The 18,947-nt window shown below is 36.7% G+C and overlaps 1 protein-coding gene across 16 annotated transcripts in view; it reads right to left on the reverse strand.

Moving 5' to 3' along the window:
- CEP112 (centrosomal protein 112) overlaps positions 1–18,947 on the reverse strand; it is a 551,317-nt gene that overhangs the window by 314,902 nt on the left and 217,468 nt on the right. For all 16 annotated transcript variants that reach the window (XM_031657708.1, XM_031657706.1, XM_031657712.1 and 13 more), the window contains one exon: positions 15,057–15,192. In XM_031657708.1, the coding sequence (XP_031513568.1) occupies positions 15,057–15,192 (136 nt within the window). The remainder of the gene's footprint in view (positions 1–15,056; positions 15,193–18,947) is intronic.

An 18,947-nucleotide genomic window follows, 5' to 3' on the forward strand; every position in this document is an offset into this window, starting at 1 on the left:
GACAAGATTCTTTTTCACCCCATATGACTATCTACTTGATACTGCACCATTTATTGAAGTGGTGATTTTTTCCCCATTGCACTGCTCTAGCTCCTTTTGACATGAATCAGACTGATCATATAGGGTGGGTGTTTCTGGTCTCTTTATTCTGTTCCACTGGTCATCTTGTACCAATACCACACTGTATTAATCACCATGGTTCAACAGTATCCTCAATATCTGATCATCTAAGTTCTCCAATTGCATTCTTCTTCAAGATCGCCTTCACTTTGCATTTCATACGCGTCTTGAAATCAGCTTAAGAGTCCCCCTCTGTTCCCCTAAAATGGCATTGTTAAGATTTTGATTTTTTTTAAATTTTTTTATTTTTAAGATTTTGATTTTTATAATTGTGGTGATTCAATAGATTTGAGAACTGCCATTTTTATAACATGGAGACTTCAAGTCCATACACATGATATATCCCTCAACTTATTCAGGTCTTCTTTAGTTTCTCTCAACAACTCTAGTTTCAGAACAGAGACCTTGTGCGTCTTTTGTTAGATTTATTCTTGGGTAACTGATGCTTTTTGATATTATAAATGGCATTTTCTTCAAGTTTTATTTTGTATTTGTGCTGGTAGGTAGGAATAAAATGCATTTGTAAAGTGTAATTCTATATTTGTATACAAAATTTATTTGCATATTTATTTATATTTAGTGACCTAAGTTCATTACCAATAACATTTTAACAAGTAAACATTTTAAGAAACTCATAGTCACACAAAGATGTCACAATGCAGATAAATGCGTAACTCATTGGGCTGCCGTAGATGACTCTCCTCTGTGCTCTCTTAATGACCTATGAACTCCACTAGTTACACCACCTATTATAATCACACATCTTTATGCATTGGTCTATCACACAAGCCACAAACATGCCTGTAAATAATCTGTGTATTCCCAGAATCTACAACAGTGGCCAGTAGAGAGCAGGTATTCATAAGTTTTTTATGAATAAATGAAAGAAAAAATCCAATCTGTTGAATCCTTTGACCAGCCAGTAAGTCAATAAAACAGTCCCTGTATTAAAAAATAACAATGTTACTATTTTCGCAAATCAGCCAAGTAGAGACATAATGACATGTTTTCCAGCCTGACATTCTCAGTAAATGATTATTTTGCTTATTTTCTTTCTGCAAAAGAGATTAGTCACTGATGAATATTAGTAGGAAAAAGCTTCACTTACTATCCAGTTAAGCACTTAAAGATACAAGTTTTTTTTTAAGTGTGTTGCTTATTTTTTGTTTTCCAAAGCCAAATACTTACACATATTCTTTGGAAGCCGTCATTTAGAATTCATTAATTATCATAATAGCAGCTATTTAAACATTTAAAGGCATTCTAAAATTTTACCTCTGCTACCTAATCTTATTTAAAGACAATATTTAATAGAGACATTTCTCTATTATCATCAATAATTAACTGACAGAAAATGCTTCTATTTATATTGGGTCCCTTATTATCATAAAAGTAGTCTTTAAAAGCTTATTTAAAATTACATGAGCTAATACAAGCCTAAAAGGACAATAAGACAAAGGTCCAAGTCATAATGAATGGTTTGTATGATGATTGGTTTTGCTCGTTAAGTCTATTTCTTATCCAATGACATATGACACAAACATATCCACATAGCATTCTTGCTTCCTTGTAAGTTGAGAATTCTTTTCATTAATTCAATAGCAATAATAGGATGATGCACTAAAACTTAAAATCTCTAAGAATGCAAGGAACTGACTAGTCAGTTTCAATTGTGCTAGAAGCCAGGATAAACCCCACTTGTCAATAGCAGCGCTTTTCAGAACTTTGTTTTCATGACAAACCAGTGGACTTTCCAGGTATAAAGTTAGCATCGTCTATCTAATGACTGTTAAAAAGAAAAGGAGAATTTAAAGCCAGATATTTAGCAGCAAATGGCATTTAATAAGGATGTATTTTCAAGAGGAGAAAAATAAATTAGGAAAGTCAAGTGGCTAGTGGAAGCCCCAGGAGGAACTAGTTAGCTGACATTCATGTTGTTGGTATACAAGATTTAAAAGATTTACTTTAATAGAATTGCTGCCAATACTTCAGAGAACATAGCTGTCTTTTTCAGTCATTTATGTGTTTCACAGAGAATAGGTAAATATAGAACACTATTTATTTGAAAAATATGATTTTATGTATATACACATATAGAAATAATTCTAACGATAATGCATTTTCACAATTAAAATATGTACATTTTACACAATTAGTTGCTGAAAGCTAAACTTATAATAAATTTCACCATTTCGGTATAAATTAGGTTATTATTTAAGCAATGTTAAATGACATAAATGTTCTTCAAAGTGAAAGAAAGAGTGTGCAGCAATTTTTTAAAAAGTTTAAGTCTGTTACATTTTGTCTCATGGGCCTCATTTTTGAAACAGCAATTCTCTTTCTAAAACAAACTCAAAGCTTTTATTTTTTAATTTAAAATCCCACTGTCTGCAATCTGCAGCAGTTTCCAAATGGAAAAAGATGCCCTACAGCTCTGCTGGCTTTTACACAAAATATTTCTGTAAGAAGAGAAAAGCAGTTCAAAACAAGAACAGAAAAGGAAGACTTAAAAATATAGACTATGGAAAAATCCAAACACATTATGATTCTCCAAATAATGAATCTGCTGATTGATTTTTCTTTTAAAATTTGAGTTATAGCAGATTCACATTTTTTAATCAACTGATAATCTGGAATCAAAGACATAATCTACCATGTTTGACATATATATTTTAATATTTTAACATTTGTTCAAATTTGCCATCTAAGAATTACTTGATTTGTGAATGAGCCTAGCTACAAGGATTATGTTCTAAATGGGGTCCCTTATTACTACACTCATACCAAAGGTGCTTTCTTTATTTCAGAAACCCAACTGCACTTGGCAAAACTACGTATAATTGAAACCACTGAAGAACATTTCTTCAACAGAAGATGACTAAAAGAATTTCCTGTTCATTGGTTGCTGTTACTATTTGTTTTCAAGGAATCTGAATCTAGCACAGGAGACAGACAGATCAGGCCTGGTGAGGGTTGCTCAGAAAGATGGGACATAGGAATCAGGTATGTAGGGGGAATTTGGGGGATCCTAGAGGCACGCACCAAACTGGGTTCTTCATTGGATCATTTAACCAGTCCACAGCAATGTAATACCAAGAAGGTAGGAACACATGAACTCTTAGGTAAGGAAGAAGAAGACTCAAGTAGGTCTGGCAGAATTGAAGAAGTAAGATCAAATACAGACCATAAGCCAGGCATTCAACAGAACAGTCAGAGATGATATGAGGAGTGGACCAATTAAAAGGGTAGTTCCAGAACCAATTCCACAAACAGGATCTTTCATCCCTGGCTATCCTTATCTGGTAACAGTCTCATTTTGTCTGGATAGGGTGTTTAAGGTTTCTGAGATTATATTCAGTTCTCCCACAGAAATAGGAGATTCTTTTTTTAACTTAAAAAAATTAATCATTTCTCCATTCTATCCAATTTTTTGACATGTATTTTATAATTTTTCCTCATTAATAACATCACAATAAACATCCATCAGCACACATCTCGCACACTGTGTTTTTTAAAAATAAAGTCTTAGAAGTAGAATCAACAGGTAAATGGAGACACAGTGTTAAAATGATCCTTCAAAAAGGTTACACAACTTCACATGCCCAGCAGAAATGCATGTCACTACCTGTTTCCTTAGGCCTTCACGAATTTCTGTCTGTGAGTTAGGTGGAAAATAGCTTATTGCTGTTTTAATTTTTTTAAACTTTACCAGTGAAAATAAAGATTTCTTATTGTCAATTTCTACCAAAAATTACATTGGAATTTTGAAAGAAATTGCATTGAATTTATAGGTCAATTATGGGAGAATTACCATCTTGACAATATTGAGCTTTGTAATCCATAAACAGAGAATAGCTCTCCTCTTATTTAGATATTTTTAACATTTCTCTCAGGAATATTTTGTTTTTAATGCTTAAGTCTTCAATTTATTTTCTTTACTTGTAAATATTTTATTCTTCTCAATGTCATTATGAATTAAATGGCTTTCTTAATTTCATTTTCAAATATTTCACAGATAGTATATAAAAGTGCGATTTTTACATATTTTATCCTGTAAGCTTGTTTAAATCAGGTATTAGTTCTAGTATATCTTTAATCGATTTTGTGGAATTTTCACTATACAGGATCATAATATTTGATACATTTGTACTTCTTTCTTTCCATTCTGGATACATTACTATTATTATTATTGTTATTATTATTATTACTATTATTTTGCCTTGGTACACTGGCTACAACTTTCAATACAATGTTGAATAAAAGTGGCAAAAGCAGACATCTTTGCCTTGTTCTTAGGAGGAAAAGAATTAAATCTTTCAACATTAATTTTATTAGCTGTGGAGTTTTCATAGATGTCCTTTATTAGGTTGAGTAAATTTGCTTCTAGTCCTAATTTGCCAAGAATTTTTAAAATCATAGATTGTGCTTGATTTTTTCAAATGCTTTTTCAGCCTTTATCAAGACAATCATGTGATTTTTTTCCTTTATTCTATTAACATGCTGTGTAACATTAATTGATTTCCTAACGTTAAAACAATCTTGGATTCCTGCGATAAATCCCACTTGGTTGTGGTGTATAATTGTTTGTATATGTTGCTAGATTCCGTTTACCAAAATCTCATGAAGGGCTTTTGTGACTATTTTCATGACAGGTATCAATCTATAGTTTAATAGTGATATATTTGTCTGGCTTTGATATCAGAGTAATACTTGCCTCACAGAATTAACTGAGAAGTATTCCTTCTTCCTCAATAGTCTGAAAGAGTTTTCAAAGAATTAAAATTATTTCTTCTTTAAATAGTTGATATAATTCACCAGTGAAGCCATTTGTCTTAGACTTTTCTTTGTGAGAATATTTTAATTGGCAATTAAATTTCTTATTACATTTCAATTCAGATTTTCTATTCTTGGGATAGTTTTGATAATTTGTATCTCTCTAGAAATTTGTCCATTTATCTATGTTGTACAAATTGTTGGTATACCAAGTTTTTAGTAATATCACTTTATAATCCTTTCGTTTTCTATAAAATCAATAGTGGTATCCTATCCTTTGACTCCTAACTTTGGCAATTTCCAACTCCTCATTTTTACAGTTTGTCAGTCATGCTAAAGTTTGTCAATTTGGTTGATCTTTTCAAAGAAGCAATACTTGGCTTCATTAATTTTCCATATTTTTATGTATTAAATCTTAGCTTTTGCTCTAATCTTTTTTTTTTTATCCTTTCTTCCACTTGCTTAGAAGCTTGCTTTGCTTTTCTTTTTGTGGTTTCATCAGCTGAAGTTTAGGTTACTGATTTGAGAACTTTATTTTTGGATATCAGTGTTTAAAGCTATAAATTTTTCTCTAAGCACTGCTTTAGCTGCATTCTATAAATCTTGATATGCCATATTTTTGTTTTAATTCACTTTAAAATATTTTCTAATTTCCCTTGTAATACCTTCTTTGACCCATTACTTATTTAAAATTGGGTTATTTAATTTCCAAACATGTGAGGATTTCCCAGATTTCTTTTGTTGTTTACTTCTAATTTATTATTGTCGAGGTCAAAGAATACACTTCATATTTCAACCCTTCTAAATTTTAAACTTGTCTTGTATCCAAGCATATGGCTATCCTGGAGAATGTTCCATGAGTGCCTGCAGTCATTGGGTGGGGTGATTTAAATCATCACCCAAGTCTCAGACGCACCCAGGAGTGGCACAAGTACAAACAGATCCAAAGAAGCACAGCAAAGGCTTTGAAACAACTGAAACTGGAATCCGCCCACAGAAGATGAGACAAGACTTTCTCACTGAAAAGAACTGGGAATTCTAACAGGACTCAGAGATTACAAAACATTCAGTATATACTCTTTCTGCTTGCATATTCTTTCATTCAGTACGATTTTGAGATCCATCCATGCTGTTGTATCAATAATTCATTCCTTTTCACTGCTGAGTAATATTTCATTGTACATACCACATTTCATTTATCCTTTCACCTTCCGAGGAATATTTTGGTTGCCCAAGTTTTGAGCTTTTATGAACAAATCTACTGTCAGTATGTGTGCACTAGTCTTTGTCTAGACATGTCTTTATTTCTCTTAAATACATAGGAATGGAATGACTGACATATGGTCATTGTGTATTTAGCATTTTAAGAAAATTGGCAGCTTTCTAACGTGGCTGTACTATTTTATGTACCCATCAGCAGTGTATAAGAGCTTCAGTTGCACCACAACTTTGTCAGCACTTGGTATTGTCAACCAGTCTTTATCATCTTAGTCATTCTAATGAACGTGTAGTGGCATCTCATTTTGGATTTTAATCTGCATTTCCTTGATGAATGATGATGATATTGAGCATCTTTTCATGTGGTTATTAGTCATTTGTATACCTTCTTCTGTGAAGTGTCTGTTCAAATCTTTTGCCTGTTTTTAATTGGGATGTCTTTTTATTATTGAGTTGTAAGATTTCATTTATATTTTAGATGCAAGTTCTTTGAAATACATGTATTGTAAGCCTTGTCTTCCATTTTCTGGTATGCCTTGTTTTTGTTTGTTTAATGATGTCTTTCAAAGAGCAAAAGTTTTTAGTTTTGGTGAAGTCTAATGTAGCAATCTTAACTGAAATTTAATTTCCAGTTTTATTGTATTGTGGTAAGAAATATGTGTTCTTGGACATGTTAAGTTTTAGAAATATACTGAGGGTTCCCTTACAGTCTACTAAGTCTGTTAACTGTTTTATGAGAACAGAGATTTAATATGTTGTGTCTAAATGGTGGAAAGTTGAAATACAGATTAAGATGGCAGACAGGAGGCAGGACTAGCTTGCAGTTCCTCTCCGACAGCCAGAGCAGTATGTAGGGACTCACATCGTGAACTTTCGCTCCAAGAACTACTGCAGGAACATAGCAGGAAAGCTGAGGGAATCCACAGACCCTTGGAAAGAACTGGATCACTGCTACAGGCTTGCTTTCTCAATGGGAGGCTCATGGTCTGGGGCAAGTTCTCAGCCCTGATTGCCAGATGCCTGGAAATAGACTCAGTACTGTTAGAAGGGTACAGTGGGAGTTAGACTGGCCTTTAGGACTGAGGGCTGTGCGGGAGCAGGGTTAGGCCTGTGACTGCTGGCTTTCCCCCACTTCCCTGGTGACGTGTATGGCTCAGGAGAGGCAGCCATAATCCCCCTGGAAATATAACTCCACTCGAATGGGAACCACACTCCTATCCCCCACAGCAGTCACAACCAGCCCCACACAAGGAGAGGCTGAGCTCAGACATGCCTATCGCTGCCCCCACCTGGTAGTCGTTCTCTGCCTAACCTGGTATCAGAAGACAAAGGTCGTAATCTTTTGTGAACTCTACGGCCCTGCCCACCGCTTGAGAAAAAGGAAGACTTAAGCTGATGTCCCTAGGGCAAGTTTGCATCCTCCCTATAGGACCATAACTGATGCACTCTTGAAGTGCCACCTCCTGGCTGGAGGCCAAACACAAAACCAGCGCACTAAACAAAAACAGAACCAAGGATCCTCACACAGTCCACTTCACTCCCCTGCTATTTCCACCAGAGCAGGTCCTGGTACCCATGGCTGCAAGATGTAAAGACAGATCACATCACAGGACTCTTTCCAGACACTCCCCAGTACCAGCCCACAGCCTGGTAGCTCTGCTGGGTGGCTAGACCCAGAAAAACAAAAACAATCACTACAGCTCTGCTCTTAGGAAGCCCCATTCCTAGGGGAAGGGGGAGAACACCATATCAAGGGAGCACCCTATGGGACAAAATAATCTTAACAGCAGCAAACCCCAGATCTTCCCTCTGACATAGTCTACCCAAATAAGAAGGAACCAGAAAAAATATTCTGGTAATATGACAAAACAAGCTTCTTTAACACCTCCAAGAGATCATACCAGTTCACCAGCAATGGATCCAAACCAAGGGGAAATCTCTGAATTGCCAGAAAAAGAATTCAGAAGGTCAATTATTAAGCTAATCAAGGAGGCATCAGAGAAAGGTGAGGTCCAACATAAAGAAATCAAAAACGTGATACAGAATACAAAAGAAGAGTTTTCAGTGAAACAGACAGCATATATAAAAAACAATCATAATGTCTGGAAATCAAGGACACACTCAGAGAAATGCAAAATGCACTGGAAAATCTCAGTTAATAGAATTGAACAAGCAGAAGAAAGAACCTCAGAGCTCGAAGACAAGGCTTTCAAATTAACCCAATCCATTAAAGATGAAGGAAAAAAATTTTTTCTTTAATGAACAAAGCCTCCTAGAAGTTTGGGACTAAGTTAAACATCCAAACCTAAGAATAATTGGTGTTCCTGAGGAAGATGAGAAATCTAAAAGTTTGGAAAACATATTTGAGGGAATAATTGAGGAAAACTTCCCCAGTCTTGCTAGAGACCTAGACAGGTAAATACAAGAAGCACAAAGAACACATGGGAAATTTATCACAAAAAGATCATCACCTAGGCACACAGTCATCAGGTTATCTAAAGTCAAGACAAAGGAAAGAATCTTAAGAGCTGGGGCCAAAAGCATCAGGTAGCCTAGAAAGGTAAACCTATCAGATTGACAGCAGACTTCTTGGCAGGAACCCTAAAAGCTAGAAAGGAGTGGGGTCATATTTTTAGTTTCCTTAAACAAAACAATTATTAGCCAAGAATTTTGTATCCAGTGAAACTAAGCTTTATAAATGAAGGAAAGATACAGTCTTTTCCAGACAAACAAATGCTGAGAGAATTCGCCACTACAAAGCCACCACTACGTGAACTGCTAAAAGGAGCTCTAAATCTTGAAACAAATCCTCTAAATACACCAAAGCATAAATCTCACAGGACCTATATAAAATAACATAATGAAAAAAAAAAAAAAAAACAGTAGGTATTCAGGCAACAAATAGCATGATGAATAGAATAATACTTCACATCTCAATACTGACATTGAATGTAAATGGCCTAAATGCTCCACCTAAAAGATACAGAATGGCAGAATCAATAAGAATTCACCAACCAAACTTCTGCTGTCTTCAGTAGACTCACCTAACACATAAGGACTCACATAAACTTAAGGTAAAGAAGTAGAAAAAGATATTCCATGTAAATAAACACCAAAAGCAAGCAGGAGTAGCTATTCTTATATCAGACAAAACAAATTTTAAAGCAACCACAGGTAAAAAAGACAAACAGGGACATTGTATAATGGCAAAAGGACTAGTCCAACAGGAAAATATCACAATTCTAAATATGAATGCACCTAACACTGGAGCTCCCAAATGTATAAAACAATTACTACCAGACCTAAGAAATGAGACAGGTGGCAACGCAGTAATAGTGGGGTACTTTAATACTCCACGACAGCACTACACAGGTCATCAAGACAGAAAGTCAACAAGAACAATGAATTTAAACTATACCCTACAACAAATGGACTTAACAGATATTTACAGAACATTCTACCCAACAACTGCAGAATATACACTCCATTCAGAAGGACACGGAACATTCCCCAAGATAGACCATAATAGGCCACAAAATGAGTCTCAGTAAATTTAAGAAAATAGAAATTATATCAAATACTGATGGGAATGTAAAGTAGTACAACCACTATGGAAAACAGTGTAGAGATTCCATAAAGAACTAAAAGTAGATCTACTGTTTGATTCAGCAATCACACTTCCAGGTGTCTACCTAGAGGAAAAGAAGTCATTATATGAAAAAGATACTTGGGCACACATGTTTATAGCAGCACAATTTGCAATTGCAAAAACATGGAACCGGCCCAAATGCCCATAAATCAACGAGTGGATAAAGAAATCGTGATATATATACGTACATACATACATACACACACAGACATATATATATACACACACACAAACACACACACACCCCATGGAATACTACTTGGCCATAAGAAGGAACAAAATAATGGCATTCACATCAACTTGGACGTTATTGGAGACCATTATTCTAAATGAATGGAAAACCAAACATCATATGTTCTTACTTATAAGTGGGAGCTAATGTATGAGGACACAAAGGCATAAGAATAATACAATAGACTTTGGGGACTCAGGGGAGAAGGGTGGGTGGGGGAGGTGAGGGTTTAAAGACTACACACTGAATACAGTGTACACCGCTAGGGTGAGGGGGGAACCAAAATCTCAGAAATCACCTCTAAAGAAATTATTCATGTAACCAAGCACCAGCTGTGCCCCAAAAACCTATTGAAATAAAAAAATAAAAAAATAAAAAATGAATACATAAGTAAATAAAAATGTTAAACTTGATCAGCTATTCCACTCCTAGGTACAGTAGTCCCTCCTCATATGTTCTAAGACCCTCAGTGGATGTCTGAACTTTGGATAGTAACAAACCCTATATGCACTATGCTTTTTACTATATAGCTGCAATGTATAGGGCAGGTAGGGTATACAGCATGGATATTCTAGATAAAAGGATGAGTCATGCCTTGAGTAGGACACAGCAGGATGGCATGAAAGTTCATCAAGTTACTCAGAACAGTGCACAATGTAAACCTTATTAATTCTTTATTTCTGGAATTTCTCATTTAATATTTTTGGACTGTGGTTGATGGAATGTAACTGAAACTACGGAAAGTGAAACTTTGGATAAGGTGGGACTACCGTACTTATTGGAATAAAATGGAAACATATGTCTACAAAAGTAAAAGTAAAAAAATAAAATGCTAAAAAAGAAAAAGTCAAAATATAGCTGTCATATAATTTGTTAGTTACACCCAATTTGGATTTTACCCACTGACCTGTCAAAGATGAAGAAAAACATATGAAAATATCCCATGATTATCTATGTCCATTTCTCCATGTATTCCTAACATCTTTTCATATTTCAATTGAGTACTCTTGCCTTTAGCATGCAAAAATATATCCCTTTGTCCAGTTTATTGACTTGTATTGATCTAATTTGTATGACAGTGTTACAATCCTACTTTCCTTTTTTTCTGAATATAAGTGATATATTTTCATCATCAATTTAATATAATTTTTGTGTTAACTTTATTTTAGTTATAACTTCTACAAACAGCATATTCATGGATTTAAGTATTCTAATCAATACCATTTTACTAGAAAAATTTAACCTATTAATGTTTATTATTACAATTATATACTCTACCTTATTTTGGACATTTTATAGTATTTCTGCTTCTGTTCCTCTGGCAGCACCTCCTCTCAAGCTTTGCTTTTTATCTTTTCAAGATTTTTATAAGAAAGTACAACTTGCTAATTTTATTAATGCTCATATTTAAACATTTCAAAATTATTTTTACCTACATTTCCCTAATTTTAAGAATCTTATGAGTCTCACATATTTATGACAAAGAGTTTTAGTATACTTTGCTTCTCCAACTCTAGCTATTCATCTACTTTTGGTCCTTGTTAATGTAATCTAGGGATATAAATTCAAGTTGTTAATACATTTGTATTTTCTGTTTTATATACCTTCCTTTTCAAAAAATAAATTAATATTAGAATTCTAAGTATAAGTGTAACAAGTATTTAAATTTGTTTCTACTTCTTTGGGGTTCCAGGGTTCTCTACTCATCCTTTCATATGATGGTTCCTTACGTGTGGGAAGTCTTATGCTTCATTTCTGGATTGGTTCATGTTTTCATACAAATTTTTTCCAGAAAAATGTGGTATATATTACGTGAGCTCTTATATATAAGAACATGCTTTCCTATTGTTTTTGTAAGCAAAAAACTCCTTGGTTGTGTATAAAATGGAATCACCACTTTTTTTTTTACTGCATGCATATTACATACATATATATTACATGCATTACATTATATGTAACATGAATGGTGCAGTTTCAGCCTACTATCCCCTGGCTGTGGATCCAGGCATTTCCGCACTCCTGGAGGCTGGGGAAGGTCCCCGCTTCCCTAGCTGGCTCAGAAGTGCTTGCTCCTGCTGTCTGGCTTCTTCCTGCTGTCTGTGCCCACTCTGATGTTGGAGCAAAGTTAGGGCTGAGTCTGGGTACTGTCGCAGCCAGCCAGGTGGGCACACACTCAGGGCAGTACTGACATGCCAGCCTCCTGCTGCCTCAGCCACCTCTTTACTTTGGCTGCCAATAAGCATAGGAGGGAAGCCAAGGGGGTGCTGATGGCAGCTCACTGCTGGCCTGCAGGCAACCCTTGGCACCTACAGCCTAGGCACCATGAACAGCAGCAGGGGGCAGACAGGCTCCTGCTCATAAGGGGGTGGGTCCCTAGTGAGGCCTCAGCTTCAAGCCAGGGAGGGCCTAAAGGCTGGGGGCCTGGCTTAAAGTCCCACAGACTGGAGTGGGAACTCCTGGTGCCTTTTCTGGGCCTGCCCATGGCCGCCCATGGACCAATCAGTGTGCACTTCCTCCCATCTGAGGCCCATAAAAGCCCCAGGCTCAGCCAGACAAGAGCAGATGTGGGGACAACCAGCTGCAGAGGGGAGCTACCAACTCCAGGGCCTCCTCTCTCCTAAGAGCTGCAGATGTCAGGACAACCAGCTGCAGAGAGGAGCAACTCATCCCAGGGCCTACTCTCTGCTGAGAGCTGCAGAGACATTGGGACCACCAGCTGCAGATAGGAGTAACCCACTCCATGGCCTCCTGTCTACTGACAGCTGGGGAGATGAGAGGACGACCTGCCTACAGAGAGGAGAAACCCACTCTAGGGCCTCCTCTCTGCTGAGAGCTGCAGAGATGATGGGACTGCCTGTCTGCAGAGAGGGGCTTACACTCCAGGGTCTCCTCTCTGCTAGGAGCTGAACACTCAGTGGGACACCCTGGCTGCAGAAAGGAGTTAGCCACTATGAGTCTCCTCTGAGCTGTTCTATTGCTCAATAAAGCTCCTCTTTGTCTTGCTCACCCTCCACTTGTCTGTATACCTCATTTTTCCTAGTCACAGAACAAGAACTCAGGACCTGTCGAATGGCAGGGCTAAAAGAGCTACAATACAAACAGGGCTGAAACATGTCCCCTTGCTCACCTTGTTGCAGGCAAAGAGAAGGAGAGAAGAGCTGCAGCCCTGTGGGGACCCCAGATCAGGGCACTCCCAAGCCAGGGCTATGACTTCCTCTTTGGGTTCCTGTGGTTCCTGGCATCTCCAAGCTTCAGGTACCACCACATTCCCCAGTGACAGCTGTGGAAGCTGCTTGCAGTATACCTGGTCCAGTCACAGCCTCGCAGAGAGCTGACACCCATGCTGGCACCTGGAGCTGCCCACCGCACTGCAGCAGGTGGCATACCTGACTGCACAGTGGCCAGACCCCACACTTGCTCACACATCCCTTGCTGCTCTATGCCTGACTCACCCTTGGCAGGTGTGGGATCCAGGCCAGTAGCATGAGCCAAGAGCAGCATGTCAGGCCAAGTGGGTGGAATAAGCCCAGTGGGCCTGAGCAAAACTCAGGAAAAGGTGCCACTGGTCACAGAGGTTTCTGGCCAAAAAAGTGATACCCCAGGGATCCCATAACCTAGGGCTCAGTCCTCAGTCAGATTCAAACATGAAACTTTCCTTAGGGATATTTCTCCCACCCAGTGTGTGCATGGGACTCCTAAGGAAGATAACTATAGTATAAAATCATAAATGAGTATTGAAATATTCTTTATAATCAGAAAAAACTGAAAATAAACTAAATATGCTTGAGTAGGGGAGCTGATAAAATACAGTATATTCATATGATAAAATAAATTTAGTGTTAAAAAGATTGCACTAAAACAACATAGTTAGCACACAGATACATAATATTATATATAAAAGGGCAAACAGAAATAGTACTTAAAATCTGTTCATATTTATCTAATTTTTTAAAAAACAAAAAACATTTATGCCTATAACATATTAATGCATAAATAATATATACATGTATATTATCTATGGGCATTATACATGCATATAAAATAAACTGAAATAATGCAGCCCTCCCCAGTATCCATGGGTGATAGGTTCCTGAAACCCCTCCAGGTATCAAAATCCACAGATAGTCAAGTTCCTTATATAAAATGATCTAGTACTTCCATACAACCTGTGCACATCCTCCAGTGTACTTTATCATTGCTAGATTACTTCTAATACCTAATATAACATCTACATGTCACTTCTATCACATGGATTCAACATAGTCCTCTGCACATGGCAAATTCAAGTTTTACTTTTTGGAGCATTGTGAAATTTTTCCAAATATTTTCGATCCATGGTTGGTTGAATCTGTGGAGGCAGAACCCATGGATACAAAAACACATGGATACAGAGGGCTGACTGTATGCACTCAATTAATTACAGTGGATTTCTCTAGGGAAGAAAGAATAATATGATTAGACATGAATAACAAATTAAACTAAAGCTTCACCTGAATGTTTTAGTTTATATAAACAGCATTAACAATTATTACATCTTTGCAATGGGTACCCAGGTATTCATAATAGTTCCCTTTATTCTTTTACAAATTTCGTATTTTCTTTAAAAACTAAAAAAAAAAAACTACCACCCATCTTGTATGAGAATTGGAGACAGCCTTTGTTCTTCACAACTGCCAGTTGAAAATAATTTACTGTAACTGATCAATAAGACACTATTTATAGAACATGAAGAAACACAGATATGGTTAACTGGAGCCCCTGCTCTAAAGAAACTGATCAGTCACGGGATTTTTCTCTTAGGCTTATCTATCCTTCCAAAGCAAGGCACATGCTTGCCATTACTGCATTTATACAGGGGACTTTTAAATGATCATTCTGGCATCGCTTGAAGGATGAATCAAGTGGTAACATCTCTTTCTCATTCTGAATCTCTGACCCGATTGTATGGTTAATTTTGACACAGCTCTTTTAAAAAGTGAAATGTTTCTGTCATATTTAAGATGAGAATGTACCTTCCTACTGAGAGAGTGACTTTCAAAAGGGATGGTGTGGCGGCCTCCTTACCTGCTCTTTCATTTCAGCATAGACTTTCTCTGAGTTCAGTTCCACCTGCCGCTTAAACTCTTCCAGAGCAGCATCTGCCTGCTGGGCCTGCAACCTCTGAACTTCAGTCACACGAGTAAGCTGCTCCTCTTTTTCCCTAGAAAGGTTCAGAGAAGCTTCAGAGTTAAAATATAAAAGAACTAACGTGAATGAAAGAACAATATTTAACTGCCTCTAAAATAAAATCCAGATTTTAATTTTTTTGATCCAAATCCTACAAAACTTCCCTTTAGAAATTTGACAATAATTCATCTAAAGAGAAAAAGGGTATAAACATGTACTATGTATTCTGATGAAGGGAAAACTACTTTCAAAGATTTCCCTAAAAACAAAACTGAGTAAAACCATGTGTCTCCATCAAGTGATGAATGAATCAACAAAATGCAGACTAGCTATCCAATGGAGTATTAGTCATCCTTAAAAAGGAATGAAGTTCTGATACCTGCTACAACATGGATGAACCTTCAAAACATCCAGCTAAGTGAAAGAAACCAGTCACAAAAAGTTACATATTGTTTGATTCAATTTATATGAAATTTCCAGAATAGATAAATCCATAGAGACAGACAGTAGTACTAGTAGTTACTAGGGTCTGAGAGGCTGGGGAAATAGGGAGTGATTGCTAACAGATATGAAATGAGGAAAATATGAAAATGTTCTGGAATTAGATAGTGGTGATGGTTGCACATCCTTGTGAATATACTAAGATCCACCAAACTATACACTTTAAAACAGTGAATTTTATGGTATGTGAATTACATCTCATGTCTTTTGGTTTTTAAAAAATGTACCAATAGAAAGATGTATGTCTACCAGAAGTTAATCTGCAGTGAAGTCAATGCAACAGAGAAACATGATGGCCTAAAATTACTTTACTGTCTTCTAGCAGATTGTCTAAAAGAAATGATAACCATCTCATTTCTTCATACCTTAGGCGGAAATTACATGGCTGAAAGGGTCCAACAAAACAAAAGGATTCTTTGCATGTTGATAGAAGAAAAAATTAAGGGCTTCAGTTTATAAATGCATGCCATTTAACAATAGTTAACTCTCAGTTCTAACTAGGTGCCAGGCACCGTGCAATGGAATTTTATATGGTTTGGTTCTGTGTCCCCACCCACATCTAATCTTGTAGCTCCCATAATTCCCATGTGTGGTGGGAGGGACCCAGTGGGAGATAACTGAATCATAGGGGCAGGTCTTTCCCATGCTGTTCTCATGATAGTGAATAAGTCTAACAAGATCTGATGGTTTTAACAAGAGGAGTTCCCCTGCACAAGCTCCTCTTTTTGCCTGCCGCCATCCATGTAAGATGTGACTTGCTCCTCCTTGCCTTCCGCCGTGATTGTGAGGCCTCCCCAGCCACATGGAACTGTAAGTCCATTAAACCTTTCTTTTGAAAATTGCCCAGTCTCAGGTATGTCTTTATCAGCAGTGTGAAAATGGCCTAATACAGAACTTTATGTCTTCTCTCATTTATTCTCACGGTAAACCAGTATAAGAGTGTTATTATAGCCTTACTTACACAGAACAGGAAGGTAGGGCTTAGAGAATACTTCCAAGGTTACACACCTAGAGTAACAACAGGTCAAGCCAGGATTCCAGTCCTGACAGTGTGCTTCTAGAGTTCCTGTTGTTGGCTGCTATGCCACACTGTTTTCCTGATTTTCCAGATGCTACAGGTAAGATTAACTTACTTCACCTTCCCTAAATGGGAAAACTTAGACACATATAAAACATGTTCTTACTATTAGCTGTAACACTGAAGAATGCTGGGCAGGGGTGGGTAATTTAACTCACTCAAACCAAATTTGAGAGGAATATCATAAAGGGGAGAAAAGACATTTCTAAAACAAGAGGATGCAATCTTTTAAGACTTGGGCAAAAGGTAATACAAGTTTTTCCAGGTTATTTATCTGAGTTCAAAATCCACTCTAAGATACAAAAATGTCTAGGCTTTTCAATAAGAACGTACATATCATAGAAAATATCAAAATACCAAACCTTCTTCTTCCCCACCCACCAAACTGAAAACCTCTTTCAAAGCTTAAGTGGTCAAAAGACTAATAAGAAAAAGTGTTACCTAATTTCTACTTCAGCAAGACTCTCTTGTTCCTTTATAATGAGATTATCATTGATATAGATATAGACATATAGATATAGATAGATAGATGTGTGTGTATGTTCTTTCCTCGCACCCATATGCCATCCCCACCCCTGTATTTGGGATCCGCAAATAGGCAAATGTTTGTTGACAGGCTGAAAGAGCATGCCGTGCATGTTTACTTGTCATTTTAAACACCACCTTGTGTCTATCTCTTCATATCCCATGTATCCATCTACCTGAAGGTGACAATAATCATTGCAATCCCATGATGAACAAAACAGTTTTCCCACTAAATCCCTGTTCCTTTGTGTGTCTGTTTTACAGATGTAGCCACCATTTTTATGACTTACAGAATTTAATACTGCCCCAAGGTGTGTGATGCCCTGCATGAGAGTTAAGCCATTCCAGGTCATGATGCATGCCACATGTGGCTCTCAGGGACTGCATTTTGCAGCAATGGGGTACAGGATTCTGGAAGTTTTTAAAAGCTATTCTTCAACTTGTCCACTTTAATGAACTGGGACCTGAATATCTTGTTGTTCACCATGTTTCTTACACGTTGTTAAAGGAAAATGGCCTTAATGTTAACTGGCTGTTAAATTCTGAGGTCCTAACATTAGTGAGGCTTTTTTGCCACCTAATGTGAATATTAGTTCAAAGATAATGGTGATTAATAACTGGATATCATACTGAAGGCTGACTGCAGGGACACCACTATATGAAAGACTGAGCACTCTGATGGCCATAGAGAAGTTTAAATTGCTCTGGTGCATTTTCACTCTTCCTATATTATTCTGTGCAAGAACAGAAGGCTTTAAGTTGTATGTAGGATTTCCCTGCAACAAATGTTGAATAATTTGTTTGAATATAAAAATATCTGAATACTAAAACAGCACATGGGAACAACATAAAGTCATATAAATTGTTATTGGGTACCATGGTCTAGACCTGGCTTGGCAAATAGATGTTCTCTGGTGTGGTGGTCCCAACTGACTGGAAGGGGCTGCCTGGAATGCTCTGTTTAAAGGATTCTGAGAGCAAGCTCAGAGGGAAAGGGTGCTGTGGTTGATGAATGGTGGCACTGTTTCCAAGGCACTGGAGTTAGGCAGTGCAATGACCATTTCAGAGATTATAGTGACTAGTTTATCTTATGTTCCTCTTTACTTTTTGAGGCCCTTCTAAAAGCACTTGGGAAGACTCTTTTATAATTAAGATTAACATTTATCAAAGGATTACCTTTGGTCAGTTTGTATATAAACACAAAAGAAAGTACATTGAACATGATTTGAAAACTTTAAAAGTTTATATATCATTTACTTTTTAATTACGGAACATTAAATAGCCAAAAGAAAGATAACAAATTTTATAAAAATATATGACCTATAGCTGAAATAGCAACTTTGTCCTATCTATGTTGAAAGTCAGTTTTTTATAATATTTGTGCAATAATTTGCATGAACTATTTAGTCAAACACTTTTAATTTAATAGGAGAAATCTTTTTCTTTACTTTATAACTAATTTATGACCACATAAATCAAAGTCATAAACTTCAGCTATCCATCAGGTAATTAGAGGCCATTTTAAAATGTGAAAACCTTGCACAATAAGGCACATTGCTTTTAATTGATCACTTCTACCCTGATTTACAAATAGCAAATATTGTTGTACACTCAATTGTAAGCACAGGGAAATATGTAAAATCTAGTTTCCAGACCCACCATACTGTCTGAACTAACCTAATAGT

This window comes from Papio anubis, chromosome 17, assembly GCF_008728515.1.
Source record: "Papio anubis isolate 15944 chromosome 17, Panubis1.0, whole genome shotgun sequence".
Taxonomy (NCBI): Eukaryota; Metazoa; Chordata; class Mammalia; order Primates; family Cercopithecidae; genus Papio; species Papio anubis.